The sequence below is a fragment of the Scyliorhinus torazame genome, chromosome 15, assembly GCF_047496885.1.
Source record: "Scyliorhinus torazame isolate Kashiwa2021f chromosome 15, sScyTor2.1, whole genome shotgun sequence".
Taxonomy (NCBI): domain Eukaryota; kingdom Metazoa; phylum Chordata; class Chondrichthyes; order Carcharhiniformes; family Scyliorhinidae; genus Scyliorhinus; species Scyliorhinus torazame.
The window spans coordinates 158224320-158238706 of NC_092721.1; the positions used below are offsets into that span (position 1 = coordinate 158224320).

At 42.8% G+C, this 14387-nt stretch overlaps 1 protein-coding gene across 3 annotated transcripts in view; it reads left to right on the forward strand.

The window, feature by feature from the left end:
• pds5b (PDS5 cohesin associated factor B) overlaps nt 1-14387 on the forward strand; it is a 289329-nt gene that overhangs the window by 225228 nt on the left and 49714 nt on the right. For all 3 annotated transcript variants that reach the window (XM_072477000.1, XM_072477001.1, XM_072477002.1), the window contains exons 21-23: nt 2179-2337; nt 3078-3146; nt 10615-10751. In XM_072477000.1, coding sequence (XP_072333101.1) covers nt 2179-2337; nt 3078-3146; nt 10615-10751 — 365 coding nt within the window. The remainder of the gene's footprint in view (nt 1-2178; nt 2338-3077; nt 3147-10614; nt 10752-14387) is intronic.

The window sequence follows — 14387 nt, forward strand, 5'->3', positions numbered from 1 at the left end:
GCTCAAGTAAGGTGGCAACCCAGATCAAAGGAAGGGTTGAAAGGAATGGGCTTTGAGGGAAGGTCTTAAAATACCCACATACTTTTCAGTTCAAAGGACATTTCACATTGGAGATAATTGGTTTAAATCTCACCTGGGACATTCCAGGTGTGCCATCTTGCCTTGGGGATAGATGCAATGACATGTATTTGATTTTGGGCTCATCTGTGTGATTTTTCACAGAAACTGGAACAGCTTGGAATCAGGCAGAAAGAGAGAATGTGCCAGAAGCTGTAGACCAGAAACAAAGGGCTGTCAGAAATCAGGGGTATTTCTGAGTTGGAGTCACTAAGCAAGAGTGCAGTGAGGCCCATGCTTGAGCTGGGATGTCCACAAACGTGAGTGCTTAAGGTAGGGTGACCAACTTTTATGAAATGAAATAAAATAAGGACATCCCAGCTGGGGTGGGGGTGTGATAGTGACCACAGGAGAGGTGGTGGGGGAGTGTTGACTATAAGAACTTGGGTGGGGGGGGGGGGTTAGTGTTCTGTTCACAATAACTCCCCTTGGTGTGCATACTCAAAAGGAAAAAAAGAGAGCGAGCAAGAAACTCCCAAGCTCTGCTTCTCATAGTTTGCCTGAGAATAAGGGATTAAAGGCAGGACAAACAGTCAAAGTAAGGGCTAATTACTTAATATACTGGCTCAAGGAGAATTGGAGGGTTGCTTATCTGGATGCTAGCGGAAAGATCCCAAGAAATCTCATGCCTCTGAGAATAGCAGGCACATTGAAGAGAATTAAAGTGAATTCCTGAAAGTTATGGAACACCTTGGTTTGGTCCAGGAAGTGATCAAGTCCTCAGGATCAAGGTACTTGCTTTGTTAACTCTTGTACAGTAAAATATTTTGTTTAAACTGTGAAACCTTGTGTAATTCTTTCTGTGTAATAACTGGGAGTTTTAATTATTTTTGAATGTCACTTGTCTCCCTCAAGATCTCAACACTACTGACTCCATCTCCCTTCCCTGGCAACAACCTGAGATTAAGCCATTCTGTTTGCAGCTTGGTGTCACATTTGACCTAATATCCAAGTTGTGGCTCTGTCATTTTGTTTTATAACTCTTCTGTGAAGTGCAGTGGGATTTTTGTCTACATGAAAGGTGCTATATGCAAGTTGTCACTGTCATCCAACATTCATGGGGCCAGCTTTACTTAGTTATACTTCTTGCTATCTTGTCCAAATCCAGTGCGTGTGTGCTGCCTCATTTTTCAGCTCTGGCCCCACCACCACCTTCAGAGACCCTCACTGCTGTTGGGCTAACGAGCTAACTTTAAATCTTGAATGAATCACACTTTCTTCTGGTTAAACATTGAGGGCCAGAGCGCCAGTTTTTGGGCCGCATCAGAAACTTGTTGCTGATTTTATAACCCTCGCCAACCGCTCTCTCAGGTTTAAACAGCATAGTTCAAAACAGTACTGTGATTTAATTAAGTGTTAGTTGAATTGTCTTGCTTTCCAATTGTTTGATATCCTGAGTTTGAACCTTCAGACTACTGTCTTCGAGAGAAGCTTTTAGCTATCTTTGAACAATGCTTGCTATGTGATTGTTCTTTAGATGACTGCCGCAAGGTAACTTCTGTGCTGTGTGATTTGGTCAAGGATATTAGTCAGGCGGGGGCTGCTTTTTTTCAGACTGCAGATGCGAGAACTGATGTGCAGGGGGCCTTTGAAACCGTAGCAAGAGTAATTAAAAACTGAATTTGATAAATTTTGGAAGATGATCGGTGTTTATACATGTTTTCATCCTCTGATACAACCTTCAACTCTTGAGGTAGTGTCATTGAAGGCCTCAAATTTTAGGTCACTGTATACAAGAAATTCGCAATCTTTTCTTTCTGAATAAATGTGATGTTTAGAAGGAAATTCTGTATTTCAGTAAAAGAAGGGTAACCTTACTGGCATGGTATCAGTAGTTTGCTAAAAATATTATACAATTAAAATAATATCCAGCAAGTGCATCTTTGAAATCACAGCCCATAATTTTCATCTTAATTGATGGATAATTGTAGATTTTGCCCACTGTTTCCTGCGAGACATTTCCTGGCAGTAGCCCTACCCCACCAGAACGCCAGGGAATAGAATCACCTCTGGTATTTTCAGTAAAAGACTTGTAATCTGACTCTTCCTATTTTCTTTCAGCCTTTGCACAAGAGTTTGGATCCCAGCAGCCCAGAACAGCTCATAACTCCTTTGATTTCTATTGGACACATAGCAATGCTGGCTCCGGAACAGTTTTCTGCACCACTGAAATCTTTGGTGGCTGGTTTTGTTGTGAAAGATTTGCTAATGAATGACCGAGTAAGTACACATAATAGCTTCAATTTTTGTTGGGGCAGTTTACTTATTTAATATTATTTTTCATTTGTGCTGTTTTCACCTGCCTGTTGAAAAGACGAGTAATAAACTTTGTCCAAGATATCTGCTAATGTGTATTGATAAAGAATCTTCTGGTGGGGAAGTACCTATCTCTTTGTTCTCACTCTTAATATTCCAGGGATTGGGAGCACAGCACCTAAACCTTTTCTGACTCGCCCAGTTGAGCAACTGTTATGGAACTCTAGCATGGAGCACCTCCTTTCACAATACAAGTGTTCAGCTGTATTGCTATCCCATATTAAGAAGCGTAGTTCCGCAAAGCATTTGCTTGAAAGGGCATACTAAATGAAAACTTTTATATTATGTTTGTTTCTGGTTGCCTTTCCCAGCACCGTGGTCACTGTGGTACAGCGCACTCTATTGGTGCTGTGTATTATCTGCTATTTTCATGAACCTATTAAACATTAATATTCGCCATTACAATTTTTTCTCTTCCTAGTTGAGAAGGCAGATGTATATAAAAATATTTAAAAGACCACTCGAGAATTTCATCTCAAAAGATGTTCTGCTTTTTTTTCAACAGTTATTTCTGAATTAAATATTTGTGATCAATTGACATTGTTTTTTCTTTCTAAGTTTGAGATGTTAAATTCATTTCTCTCTGTTTTAGTATTTTAAGTAATTTGGGTAGTCAAAGACCAATTATTGCACTCTGACATTAGTTTCCAGTAAAGAAGACGACAAAGCTTTGGGTACCAGATGATGAAGTCTGTCCTGAAACACTGACTAAAGTAAGTGCTGTTTGGTAAAGCGTTGCCATTTTCCTGTGCAGCTTTCACCATTGAAGTGTGATCTAATTGATGTGTTTTAAAATGATGAAAAAATACAGAGCAATTATTTCATCAGTCCTGTTAAAGATTATTGATCTGAAATGATAGCTTTCTTAAATCAACTGAAGTCGGTAACCATTGGTTATTAGCATCCAAGTCCATTTTGTTGGTTGTGTATATGTACTTTTATTTTGGGTTTGAATGTGATACAGGTGTATCTCTATACATCCATTATTCTTATGCCTGTGTATATTTTTTAAAAAACATGACTAGGAACTAGAGGATAATCACTATGCTACCTTTGGAACACCCTCATGTAATATATGGGGAAATTAAATAGTGCAAAAAAAGGTAAGGCATATCTACTGAAACTGGTGCTATGCCTATTGCTGATGTAATTTAATTCTTTTGTCCTCTTGCCTGTCCCTATTCGGATTGAGGCATTGTTCCCACCTTGTCCCAGGCAGCACTGGCTGCCTTGTGGCTCACCCTCTGGGTCTCGGGGGAACAGGACATCCCTCCTGGTCTCCACTGCATCCAGGAGCCTCCCTAGGTCAGCATTCCAGAATCTTGGGGCTGGCCACCCCAGCGCCATTATTTCGAGCTGGCTGGGGTTGGCTGAGCAAGTGTAGCTTAGTGCTGCTCGATGTTGATAGTGGGGGGCTGGCGAGCGTGGTCAAGGCAAATCAGCTTGTGAGCCGTCATTTGCGCCGAGAAGCCTGTGAGGCCTTGTTAAGTGGACCAATTAACGTTGAATTGCGTTGCCGGCTTCGCTGGGCCGATCGCCGGGAAGCTCGCAGCAATTCCCGCTCGCTAGCACACGTTACATTTTTAAAAAATAAAATAAAAAAAATAAAAAATTTTCTTAAATTTAAATTTCTGAAAAATCGCGCCCTCAGTTAAATGACAGAGCTACATAGTGCAGCTCTGGGACAATTGTCTGCTTACGAACACCTAGAGATCCAAGGTGACTCCTCACAATGGGCCTGTGAAGCAGTGTTGTTCTGTTGGCATCGCTGGGTATCTGAGCGATTGCGTGGAAGGCAGCAAAGTTTGAAGACATGCGGCGTCCAGGGCAGAGGAACAACGGAAGAAGAGGTTGAAACTCTGGAGGTGGACCCTTAATGAAGATATCTGAGAGAAAGAGTTTTTGGGAGAGGATTCAAGGCCTATTCTTCGAGAAGGGAGATTTAGAACAATCTGTTGAAAAGAGTTCCAGTGATATCAGTTGCTACAGTGTGATGGGCACCTGGGGGGGAATTGCTGAGAAATTTCGAAGTTGTTTTGGGTGGGATCTATCACTTCGTTTCAGAATGTGGGGTATCTGACCACATTTCACCTATTGATTTGCATGGATTGTGTACTTACTGTGATCATTAGAGTAAAATTATTTGTAAGGATAACACCAGTTTCAAAATCTGTGTATATCTGTAAAGGTATAGTTGAGGTGAAGGAATGTTATAGTTCATCTTTTCCTGTTTTATAAATGTTTCGTTCTTTTGTTAAAAGTTCTGGCTCCTGTGACTCTGTTTGGTAGCTGCCTTCCAAGTATCTGAACCAAAAAAAAAGTTGGGATCCATCAAGCTAGGCTCAACTCTGGGACATGACGTGCCCAGTGGTAACATCAGTTGGGAATGTAACACTATGTACCATAGGTCTGGTTTAGCACAGGGCTAAATCGCTGGCTTTGACCAAGGCAGGCCAGCAGCGCGGTTCAATTCCCGTACCAGCCTTCCCGACCAGGCGCCGGAATGTGGCGACTCGGGGCTTTTCACAGTAACTTGATTGAAGCCTACTTGTGACAATAAGCAATTCTCATTTTCATTTTCTAAGAGACTATGGCTTTGATTTTCTGACAATGTCCACGGCGGGAATTGAGGCTGGGACGGAGCATCTGACGCACCAGCCAAAGGTTCATTGACTTCAAGAGGGAATTTGCAGTCCTGGCCTATGTTCCCAGAAATTACTCAAAAATGTTTTGCAAAATTGTTTCTCCTCAGTAATGTTTTTATGCACTGGCCCCAATTAGTAAGCTAATAGAAGTTTTATTCTACATTTCTATGTTGTACATGAACTTGATGGGGCTGGTTTAGCACACTGGGCTAAATCGCTAGCTTTTAAAGCAGACCAAGGCGGGCCAGCAGTACGGTTCAATTCCCGTACCAGCCTCCCCGAACAGGCGCTGGAATGTGGCAACTAGGGACTTTTCACAGTAACTTCATTTGAAGCCTACTTGTGACAATAAGAGATCTTCATTTCATTCATTCATTCATTTTTTTCACTTGCCTTAAATTGCTGAGTACAAAACCACATCAATCTTTTCAAAAACGGTGTTGCTTAGTCACAATTTCTAAGCAACAATAACTGTTCCTATTGAAGTAGAGGTATTGTTTTGTGGAGCAGAGGGGCACTGGAGAACTATTAACCAAGTTACTGGGGCAGACTTGAGGAAATTCCGAATTGGGGGAAAAACTCATGGTTTTCCTCACCTGGGGGTGCAAGATACTTCAAATTGTTCTTAGTTATGAATGTTTGTGGTTTGATGGTTAGTGCAGGAAATATACTGAAAGTAATTCTAGGACTTTGAACACTCCAGCTGTTAATTGTAGCAGTTTGGAGTCATACAGCACCTAAAAGGCCCTTCAGCCGATCATGTCTGCGCCAGTCAAAACAACAACCTAACTATTCTAGTCCCACTTTCGAGCACTTCAGCCAGAGCCTTGTATGACTAGGACGAAAGTGCACACTTTGTTATGAGGGTCTCTGGCTCCACCACCCTTTCAGGCAGCAAGTTCCAACTCCCACCACCCTCTAGGTAAAAAGGTTTCCCCTCCCACCCCTCTAAATATCCTGCCTCTTACCTTAAATCTATGCCCCCTGGTCATTGATCGCTCCACCAGGGGGGGAAAGGTTTCTTCAAAGAACAAAGTACAGTACAGGAACAGACCCTTTGACCCTCCAAACCTGTGCCGATCATGATGCCCTAACTAAAAAAGAAAACTACCCTTACTCGGTCTGTATCCCTCTATTTTCTCCATATTCGTGTATCCATCCAGATGCCTCTTAAATGTTGCTACTGTGCCTGCTTCCACCACATCCTGGTAGTGCATTCCAGGCACTCACCACTCTCTATGAAAAGCTTACCTCACACATCTCCCTTAAACTTTCCCCCTCTCACCTTGAACCTGTGCCCCCTTGTAATTGAAGCTTCCACCCTTGGAAAAAGCCTCTGACTATCGACCCTGGGTGGGATTCTCTGCCAGAGGGATGCTCCGTTTTGCCGGCAGCCTGGGATTTTTCCGTCGGCGTGGGGCTGCCCCACAATGGGAAACCCCATTGACTGGCCGGCATAACAGAGAATCCCGCCGGCAGGTTGAGGCAGAAATGTGGCGGGGCGGAGAATCCCACCGCCTGTCTGCCTCATAATTTTGTAGACCTTGATCAGGTCTCCCCTCAGCCTCAATCTTTCCAGTAAAAACAATCCTAGTTTATTCAACCTCCCGTCATAGCAAACACCCTCGAGACCGGGCAACATCCTGGTGAACCTTCTTTGCACTCTCTCCAAAGCTTCCACGTCCTTCTAATAATGCGGTGACCAGAATTGCATGCAATACTCCAAATGCGGCCTAGCCAAGGTTTTATATAGCTGCACATGATTTCACAACTCTTACACTCAATGCCTGGCTGAATGCAAGCATGCCATATACCTTCTCAATCACCTTGGCCACTCGTGTTTCTTCTTACCGTATCTATGTCCCTCATAATTTTATACATCTCAATCATGTCCCACCTCCGTCCACCCTGCTCCAAGGAAAACAAACTGTCCTTCCAGTCTCTCTTTATAACTAAAACTCTCCAGCCCAGGCAACATTCTGGTAGATCTATTCTGCACCCTTTCCAGTGCTATCACATCCCTCCTATAATGTGGATTCCAGACAGCGCATAATACTCTTGCTGTGGCCTAACCAATGTTTTATACAGTTCCAACAGAACCTTCTTGCTCTTAAACTCTAGTTTAGCTGATAGAAGCAAATGTACCATATGCCTTCTTAAGCACTTTTTGCACCTGCTCGACTACCTTAAGGGACCAATGTACATGCACACCAAGGTCTCTCTGAACATTCGTGCTTCCACGGTCCTGCAGTTTAGCATGTATTCCCATGCCTCGTTTGTCCTGCCCATTCAAAAGGAATGGCGTAGGATTCTGGGAGGATGAAGTGCTAATACTGGTTTTTTACAGCGTTTTAGAAGATTACTCACTAATTGGATAAATAAGGTGAAACCATATTCTCTTTTACAAGTGTTAATGGAAATTGTAGTATAATTTTACAGTACAGAAGACTATCTGGCCATCCAGTCTGTGATAGCTCTGTGCTAGAATAGCCTAAAACTAACCCCGTTGCTTTGCTTCATCTCACATACCCTCCTCAGTTTCAAATATCTGTTTCTCTGGGAAGATGTGTGTCTGGATGCCGATAGGATGCAGAATGATGAATGGAATAATGAGACGTGATGGAGGGGTTGAATGGCCAACTATTATTACTATGTTGGGTTTGATATTCTGGAACTATGAGATTGACCCGATCAGATTTATTTATTTCAGTCAGTTTAGACCTTTTTGGATCCCTTGACTTCAGTTGCAAGGTGTATGCATATCGGACAACTAATTATTAAACTGCACCTGCTATACTGAAGTCAAAAAAGCAGTGTTTAGTTGGAAATATAGAAACGCATCTCATCAAATGTCCAGATATTAAAGAGCACTTAACTACATTGGTATTATAGCAGATTTTCCCCTCTCAAATGATAATACACCTTGATCCCAGTGCTATACAAATAATAAAATTTCTACAAATTAATGCATGAATCTCAGACCAGTAAAGATTGTAATTACAAGTAGAATCACTTTTAACGGCAACCCTTTAACCTCAGCCTACCTTTTTAATGAACCTCCGCATGTAAAGTTAGATTATTGAAATGACTAGTAACCAGATATCTAGTTGACCATGCAGAGTGTTGCAATGTTCACTGGATGGACCTTTTGTAATGCAGTTGCTAATACTAAATTACACCAATATCCTACCGCTCTATCGCCTACCCACACTTTGGAAGATCTGACCAAAAGGCTGCGCTCCTGCTCCCGGCTTATAAGCAAAAACTGAAGCGGGAGAATCCGTCAAAGAAAGTCGTGCATTGTTGGTCTGAGGAATCGGATGACCTCCTACGGGACTGCTGAGAGTCAGTGGACTGGTCAGTATTTAAAAACTCTGCGACCAGCCTGAACGAGTACGCCACTACAGTAACTGACTTCATCATTGGTAAGTGTGTAGAAGACTGTGTGCCAAAGAAGCAAATCCGCGTGTTTCCCAACCGGAAACCCTGGATGAAGAGGTATATCCACTGCTTGCTGAAGTCTTGGTCTGAGGCGTTCAAGTCAGGCGACCCTGACCTCTACAAGGAAGCCAGATATGATCTGAAGAAAACCATCAAAGATGCCAAAAGACAGTACAGGACCAAGCTCGAGTCCCAAGCTAGCCACACGGAATCCTCGCCGTCTATGGCAAGGTCGGCAAGTCAGAACGGGCTACAAGATGAAGGCATGTAAAATCGTCGGGTCCAACGCACCCTGATTAGCTCAACGCATTCTATGCCTGCTTTGAGCAAGAGGTCAGCGAGAGCGAGCCCTCCACCCCAGAAGCCGCGGATGAACTTGTATCTGAGATCACCACTGCAGACGTCCGAGCAGCCTTCTCGAAGGTCAACCCACGGAAAGCCACTGGCCTGGATGGGGTACCCAGACAAGCACTCGGGTCTTGTGCGGATCAGCTGGCGGGGGTATTCACAGACTACTTCAACCTCTCTTCACAACAATCTGAGGTCCCTATCTGCTTCAAGAAGACGACCATCATCCCTGTACCCAAAAAAAGTCACGCAGCGTGCCTTAATGACTTACCGTCCAGTGGCTCTGACATCCATCATCATGAAGTGCTTCGAAAGGTTAGTCATGGCACAAATCAACTCCAGCCTCCCGGATTGCCTTGATCCACTACAGTTCGCCTAGCGCTGCAACAGGCCCACAGCAGACGCCATCTCCATGGCCCATCACTCTACCCTGGAACACCAAGATAACAAAGACACCCATGTCAGAATTCTATTAGCGACTACAGCTCAGCCTTCAACACCATCATTCCTACGAAACACATCTCCAAACTCCGTGGCCTTGGCCTCGGCTCCTCCCTCTGCGACTGGATCCTGAACTTCCTAACCCACAGACCACAATCAGTAAAGATAGGCAACAGCACCTCCTCCACGATCATTCTCAACACCGGTGCCCCACAAGGCTGTGTCCTCAGCCCCCTACTATACTCCTTATACACCTATGAATGTGTGGCCAAATCCCCCTCCACTTGATTTTCAAATTTGCTGATGACACCACCGTAGTGGGTCGGATTTTAAACAATGACGAGGCAGAGTACAGGAATGAGATAGAGAATCTGGTGAACTGGTGCGACGACAATAATCTCTCCCTCAATGTCAACAAAACGAAGGAGATTGTCACCGACTTCAGGAAGCGTAGTGGAGTACATGCCCCTGTCTACATCAATGGGAACGAATTAGAAAGGGTCGAGAGCTTCAAGTTTTTAGGTGTACAGATCACCAACAGCCTGTCCTAGTTCCCCCCCCCCCCCCCCCCCCCACATGCCGACAATATAGTTACGAAAGCCCACCAACGACTCTACTTTCTCAGAAGACTTAGGAAATTAGTCAGTTACGACCCTCACCAACTTCTACAGATGCACCATAGAAAGCATTCTTTCTGGTTGTATCACAGCTTGGTATGGAGCCTGCTCTGTCCAAGACTGCAGGAAACTACAAAAGGTTGTGAATGTAGCCCAGTCCATCACGCAAACCAGCCTCCCATCCATTGACTCTTTCTACAATTACGGCTGCCTCGGAAAGGCAGCCAGCATAATTAAGGACCTCGCACACCCCGGACGTACTCTCTTCCACCTTCTTCCGTCAGGAAAAATATACCAAATTTTGAGGTCACATACCAACTGATTCAAGAACAGCTTCTTCCCTGCTGCCATCAGACTTTTGAATGGGCCTACCTCGTATTAAGTTGATCTTTTCTCTACACCTTGCTATAACTGTAACATTATATTCTGCAGTCTCTCCTTCCTTCCCTGTGTACGGTATGCATTGTTTGTACAGCATGAAAGAAACAATACTTTTCACTGTATACTAATACATGTGACAATAGTAAATCAAAATTGACGATTTTTGGATGAATATTGGTTCATTTGTTATTGTATGGTTATTAGTTCATTTTGTCAAATGTAGTCAATTTGGGCAGAGGCCGACAATACAAAAATATTCATTGAGATCACTTTTTAAATGTTTCAAGGTTGATTTCTTTATTTTACAGATACAAGCAATGAAGATGATGGTGCGGTGGTTGATGGGAATGAGGACCAATGTTAATAAATCAGGAACCTCCACCTTGAGATTGCTAACTGCAATACTACATAGTGAAGGCGACTTGACAGAACAGGGCAAAATTAGGTGTGTAGTAATCCGTTAAGATGTGGAGATGCTGGCGTTGGACTGGGATGAGCACAGTAAGAAGTCTTACAACACCAGGTTAGTCCAACAGGTTTGTTTCAAATCACTAGCTTTCAGAGCACTGCACCTTCCTCGGGTGAATGAAGAGGTAGATTCTGTTCGCCGTACAGAAACCTATAGCCAAGTTCCGCACACATGAGTACGGCCTCAACCGGGACCTTGGTTCATGTCGCATTACATTCACCCCCCCAACATCTGGCCTGGGCTTGCGAAATCCTACCAACTGTCCTGGCTTGAGACAATTCGCGCCTCTTTAACCTGCTCCACCTCGACCTGTAAAGACTTAATTACCTGCAAAAACTTGGATTCAAAGTATCGTCTTGCATATTTGACTTTGTCTATACATATGCTTCTGGAATCTACCTCTTCATTCACCTGAGGAAGGCGCAGTGCTCCGAAAGCTAGTGAAATGAAACAAACCTGTTGGACTTTAACCTGGTGTTGTAAGACTTGTAATCAGATAAGTTGGCATATATTTTTCGGTTGGGTATTTTGTAGAGACAAAAATTTGGCAAATGGAATTTAATGTGCAAAATTGCGAGGTGGTCCACTTTGATGGGAAGAATAGAAAAGCAGAATATTATTTAAATGGCAACTGTAGAAGGCTGCAGTGCAGAGGGATCTGGGTGTCCTTGTACATGAATTGCGAATGGTAGCATACAGGTACAAGTAATTAGGAAGGCAAATGCAGTGTTGCCATTTATTGCAAGGGGGTTGGGCTATTAAAGTAGGAAGGTTTTGCTACAATTGTACTGCTGAGACCAAACTAGACTCTTGTGTACAGTTTTTTGTCTCCTTAAGGAAGGGTCGACTAGCTCAATTGGCTAGGTGGCTCGTCCTGTCCCCATTAAGCTAAGCCTCGGACCTGCCTACTCGCCCTGTACCTGAGAGTCGAAGGCAATGACAAATCAGCACCAAATTAAATCGAGCAAGGAAATGGCTCAAGATGAAGCATCAACAGATGTTTTTGGGCAGAACACATGAATAAGTGAATCAATTCGGAAAGGATAAACTTGCATTGGAGACAGTACTGTGAAGGTTCACTAAGTTGATTCCTAGGATGAAGAGGTTGCCTTATGAGGAAAGGTTGGATTCTGCTCATTGGCTTTTAGTGGAATGAGAAGTGATCATTTTAAAACATAAGATTCTGAGAGGGCTTTGACAGTCAATGCAGAGAATATGTTTCCCCTCATGGTGGAATCTAGAACAACAATGCATAGTTTAAAATAAGGGGGCTCCCTTTTAGGGCAGAGATGGGGATGAATTTCTTCATTAATCTTTGGAATTCACTTCTCTAGGAAGAGTGGAGGCTGAGTTATTGAATATATTTGAGCTGAGAGGTTGATCTTTGATCTACAGGGGAGTTGAGGGTTAAGGGGAACAGTCCGGAAAGTGGAATTGAAGCCACAATCAAATTAGCCATTAATTTATTGAATGGTAGGGCAGACCGGCGGGGCTGAATGGCATACTACTGTTCCTATTTCATTATGACTTGGCACAGTGGTAAAGAACGTAATTCTTATGTTTTATTGCAAATGTTACATTCCCAGTTAATATGACTGGATGGGAAGATCCCAGAATGGAACCCTAGCTCAAAAGACAAACTTTTACTTTATTTTTTAGAAAACATGGAGCGACAGAATCACAGGAACACTAATCTCTTTAAACAAGAAAAAAACCCAAAAAAATGATTATGATACAATAGTCCTTTATTTTCCCCCTTAGTTTCACAAATGTACATCGATTTTAAGGTTAACATGGGCAACAAAGTATATCTTGCGATGCAATTGTCTCTGTAACACAGGCAGTCCTAAACACACAGGCTGCCTGTGGTCAAATACACCCTCCTCTGAACTCAAATTAATTTCTGTAGATTTCTCCTCAAAAGTCCACCCCCCAGATGATTTATACAATGAGCCACCTTGTCTCATTGAACTCTGGTTTCCACATGAGCCATTTCAAGTTCCACTTTCATAAAGGCACACTTTTCTTCTTTTAAATGCTTTCTCTCAACTGCTCCCGTTTCGCTTTCGGGTTTTACACCTCCCTCTTCAGGATTTCGTTTTGCCTCAAAAGGTTTTTACACAAACGAGATCCAGCCACCGATTTTCACGATTATTTAAAATAATGTCTCCTAAATCTGAAAATCAGTTCAGATTTCTTTCTGGAGTTTCAGTCTGCTTCTCTGCTCTGCCTGTTTTTACTGAACAGTTCTGTATTCTAGTGCCATTAAAATCAGGCTTCTTGGTGACTCTTTAAAAATTTCCTTTAACTAGCTGCACTTTAGCTCTCTGCAACCAAAACAGAAAAGGTTTGAAAATCTCAGCATGTCTATGACGGCCTCTGGAGAGACAGCAGAGCTAACGTTTAGAGTCTGGTTGATGTTTCGTCAGAGGGCAGGGGGTGGGCTGGATAAAGGGCCAGAGATTGATGGAGGCTGGCGAGGGATTGACAAAGATGCCATGACAAAAAGACCAAGGGAATTTTAATGGTGGTGATTATGGCTAAGAAGGGTGCTGATGGTGGCACATTAGGAGATTGCAATGTGTTAATCGCAGAACAAAGTAAGCAGTGTGTTGAAGGACAACCTGGAACAGGGAACAGATGGCTCTGGTGGGGTGACGGGAAGGGAGTTGGTGGTTTGGGAAAAACCAAATGGAAAGTTCTCTGCACTTTTTTCTTAATCATTACCCCATGGTATAGTTTTTTTTCTAGCCATGCTGAGATCGATGTTCTTTGAATTGATTTTTATGGCATAAACTAAAACCAAGATTATACGGCACAATTTCAGAATTTGCAGACAATACGAAATTTGAAAGTATTGTGAACTTTGAGGATGATTGTACAGAGCTTCAAAATTACATAGACCAGTTGGTGGAATGGACAGACAAATGGCAAATGAAATTGAATGTAGAGAAATGTGAAGCGATTCATTTTGGTAGAAAGAATGTAAGAGACAATATAAAATAAAGGATGCAATTCTAAAGAGGGATGTAAGAGCAAAAGTACCTTGCTATATATGTGCATAAATGATAGCAGGACAAGTTGAGAGTGCAGTTAATAAAAGTATACAGCAACCTAGGCTTTATCAATACGGGCATAGAGTACAAAAGCAAAAGCAAATCAGTTATGTTAAATCTGTATAAAACGCAATTATTCAACCTCAGAGTATCGCATCCAGCTTTGGGTCCCACAATTTTAGAAGGATGTGAAGACATTAGAGAGGGTACAGAAAAGATTCACGGTTCCATGTATAAACTTCAGTCTTGTGAAAGATTGGGGAAATTGGAACTCCTTTCTCTGGAGAAAGGATTTTGAGAGGAAACTTGATGGAGGTATTCAAAATCATGAGAGTTCTGGGCAGAGTAGATGGGAAGAAACAGTGCGTTGGAAGGCACAGATTTTAGGTAATTGGCAAAAGAAATAATGACAAAATCAGCGCAGTTAGGATTTGGGATGCACTGTCTGAGAGGATGGTGGCAGCAGGTTCAGTCAATGCATTCAAGAGGGAATTGGATTATTATCTGAAGAAGAGGCTCACAAGGCCAAATTGCTTCCTCCTGTAATTCTGTTCTG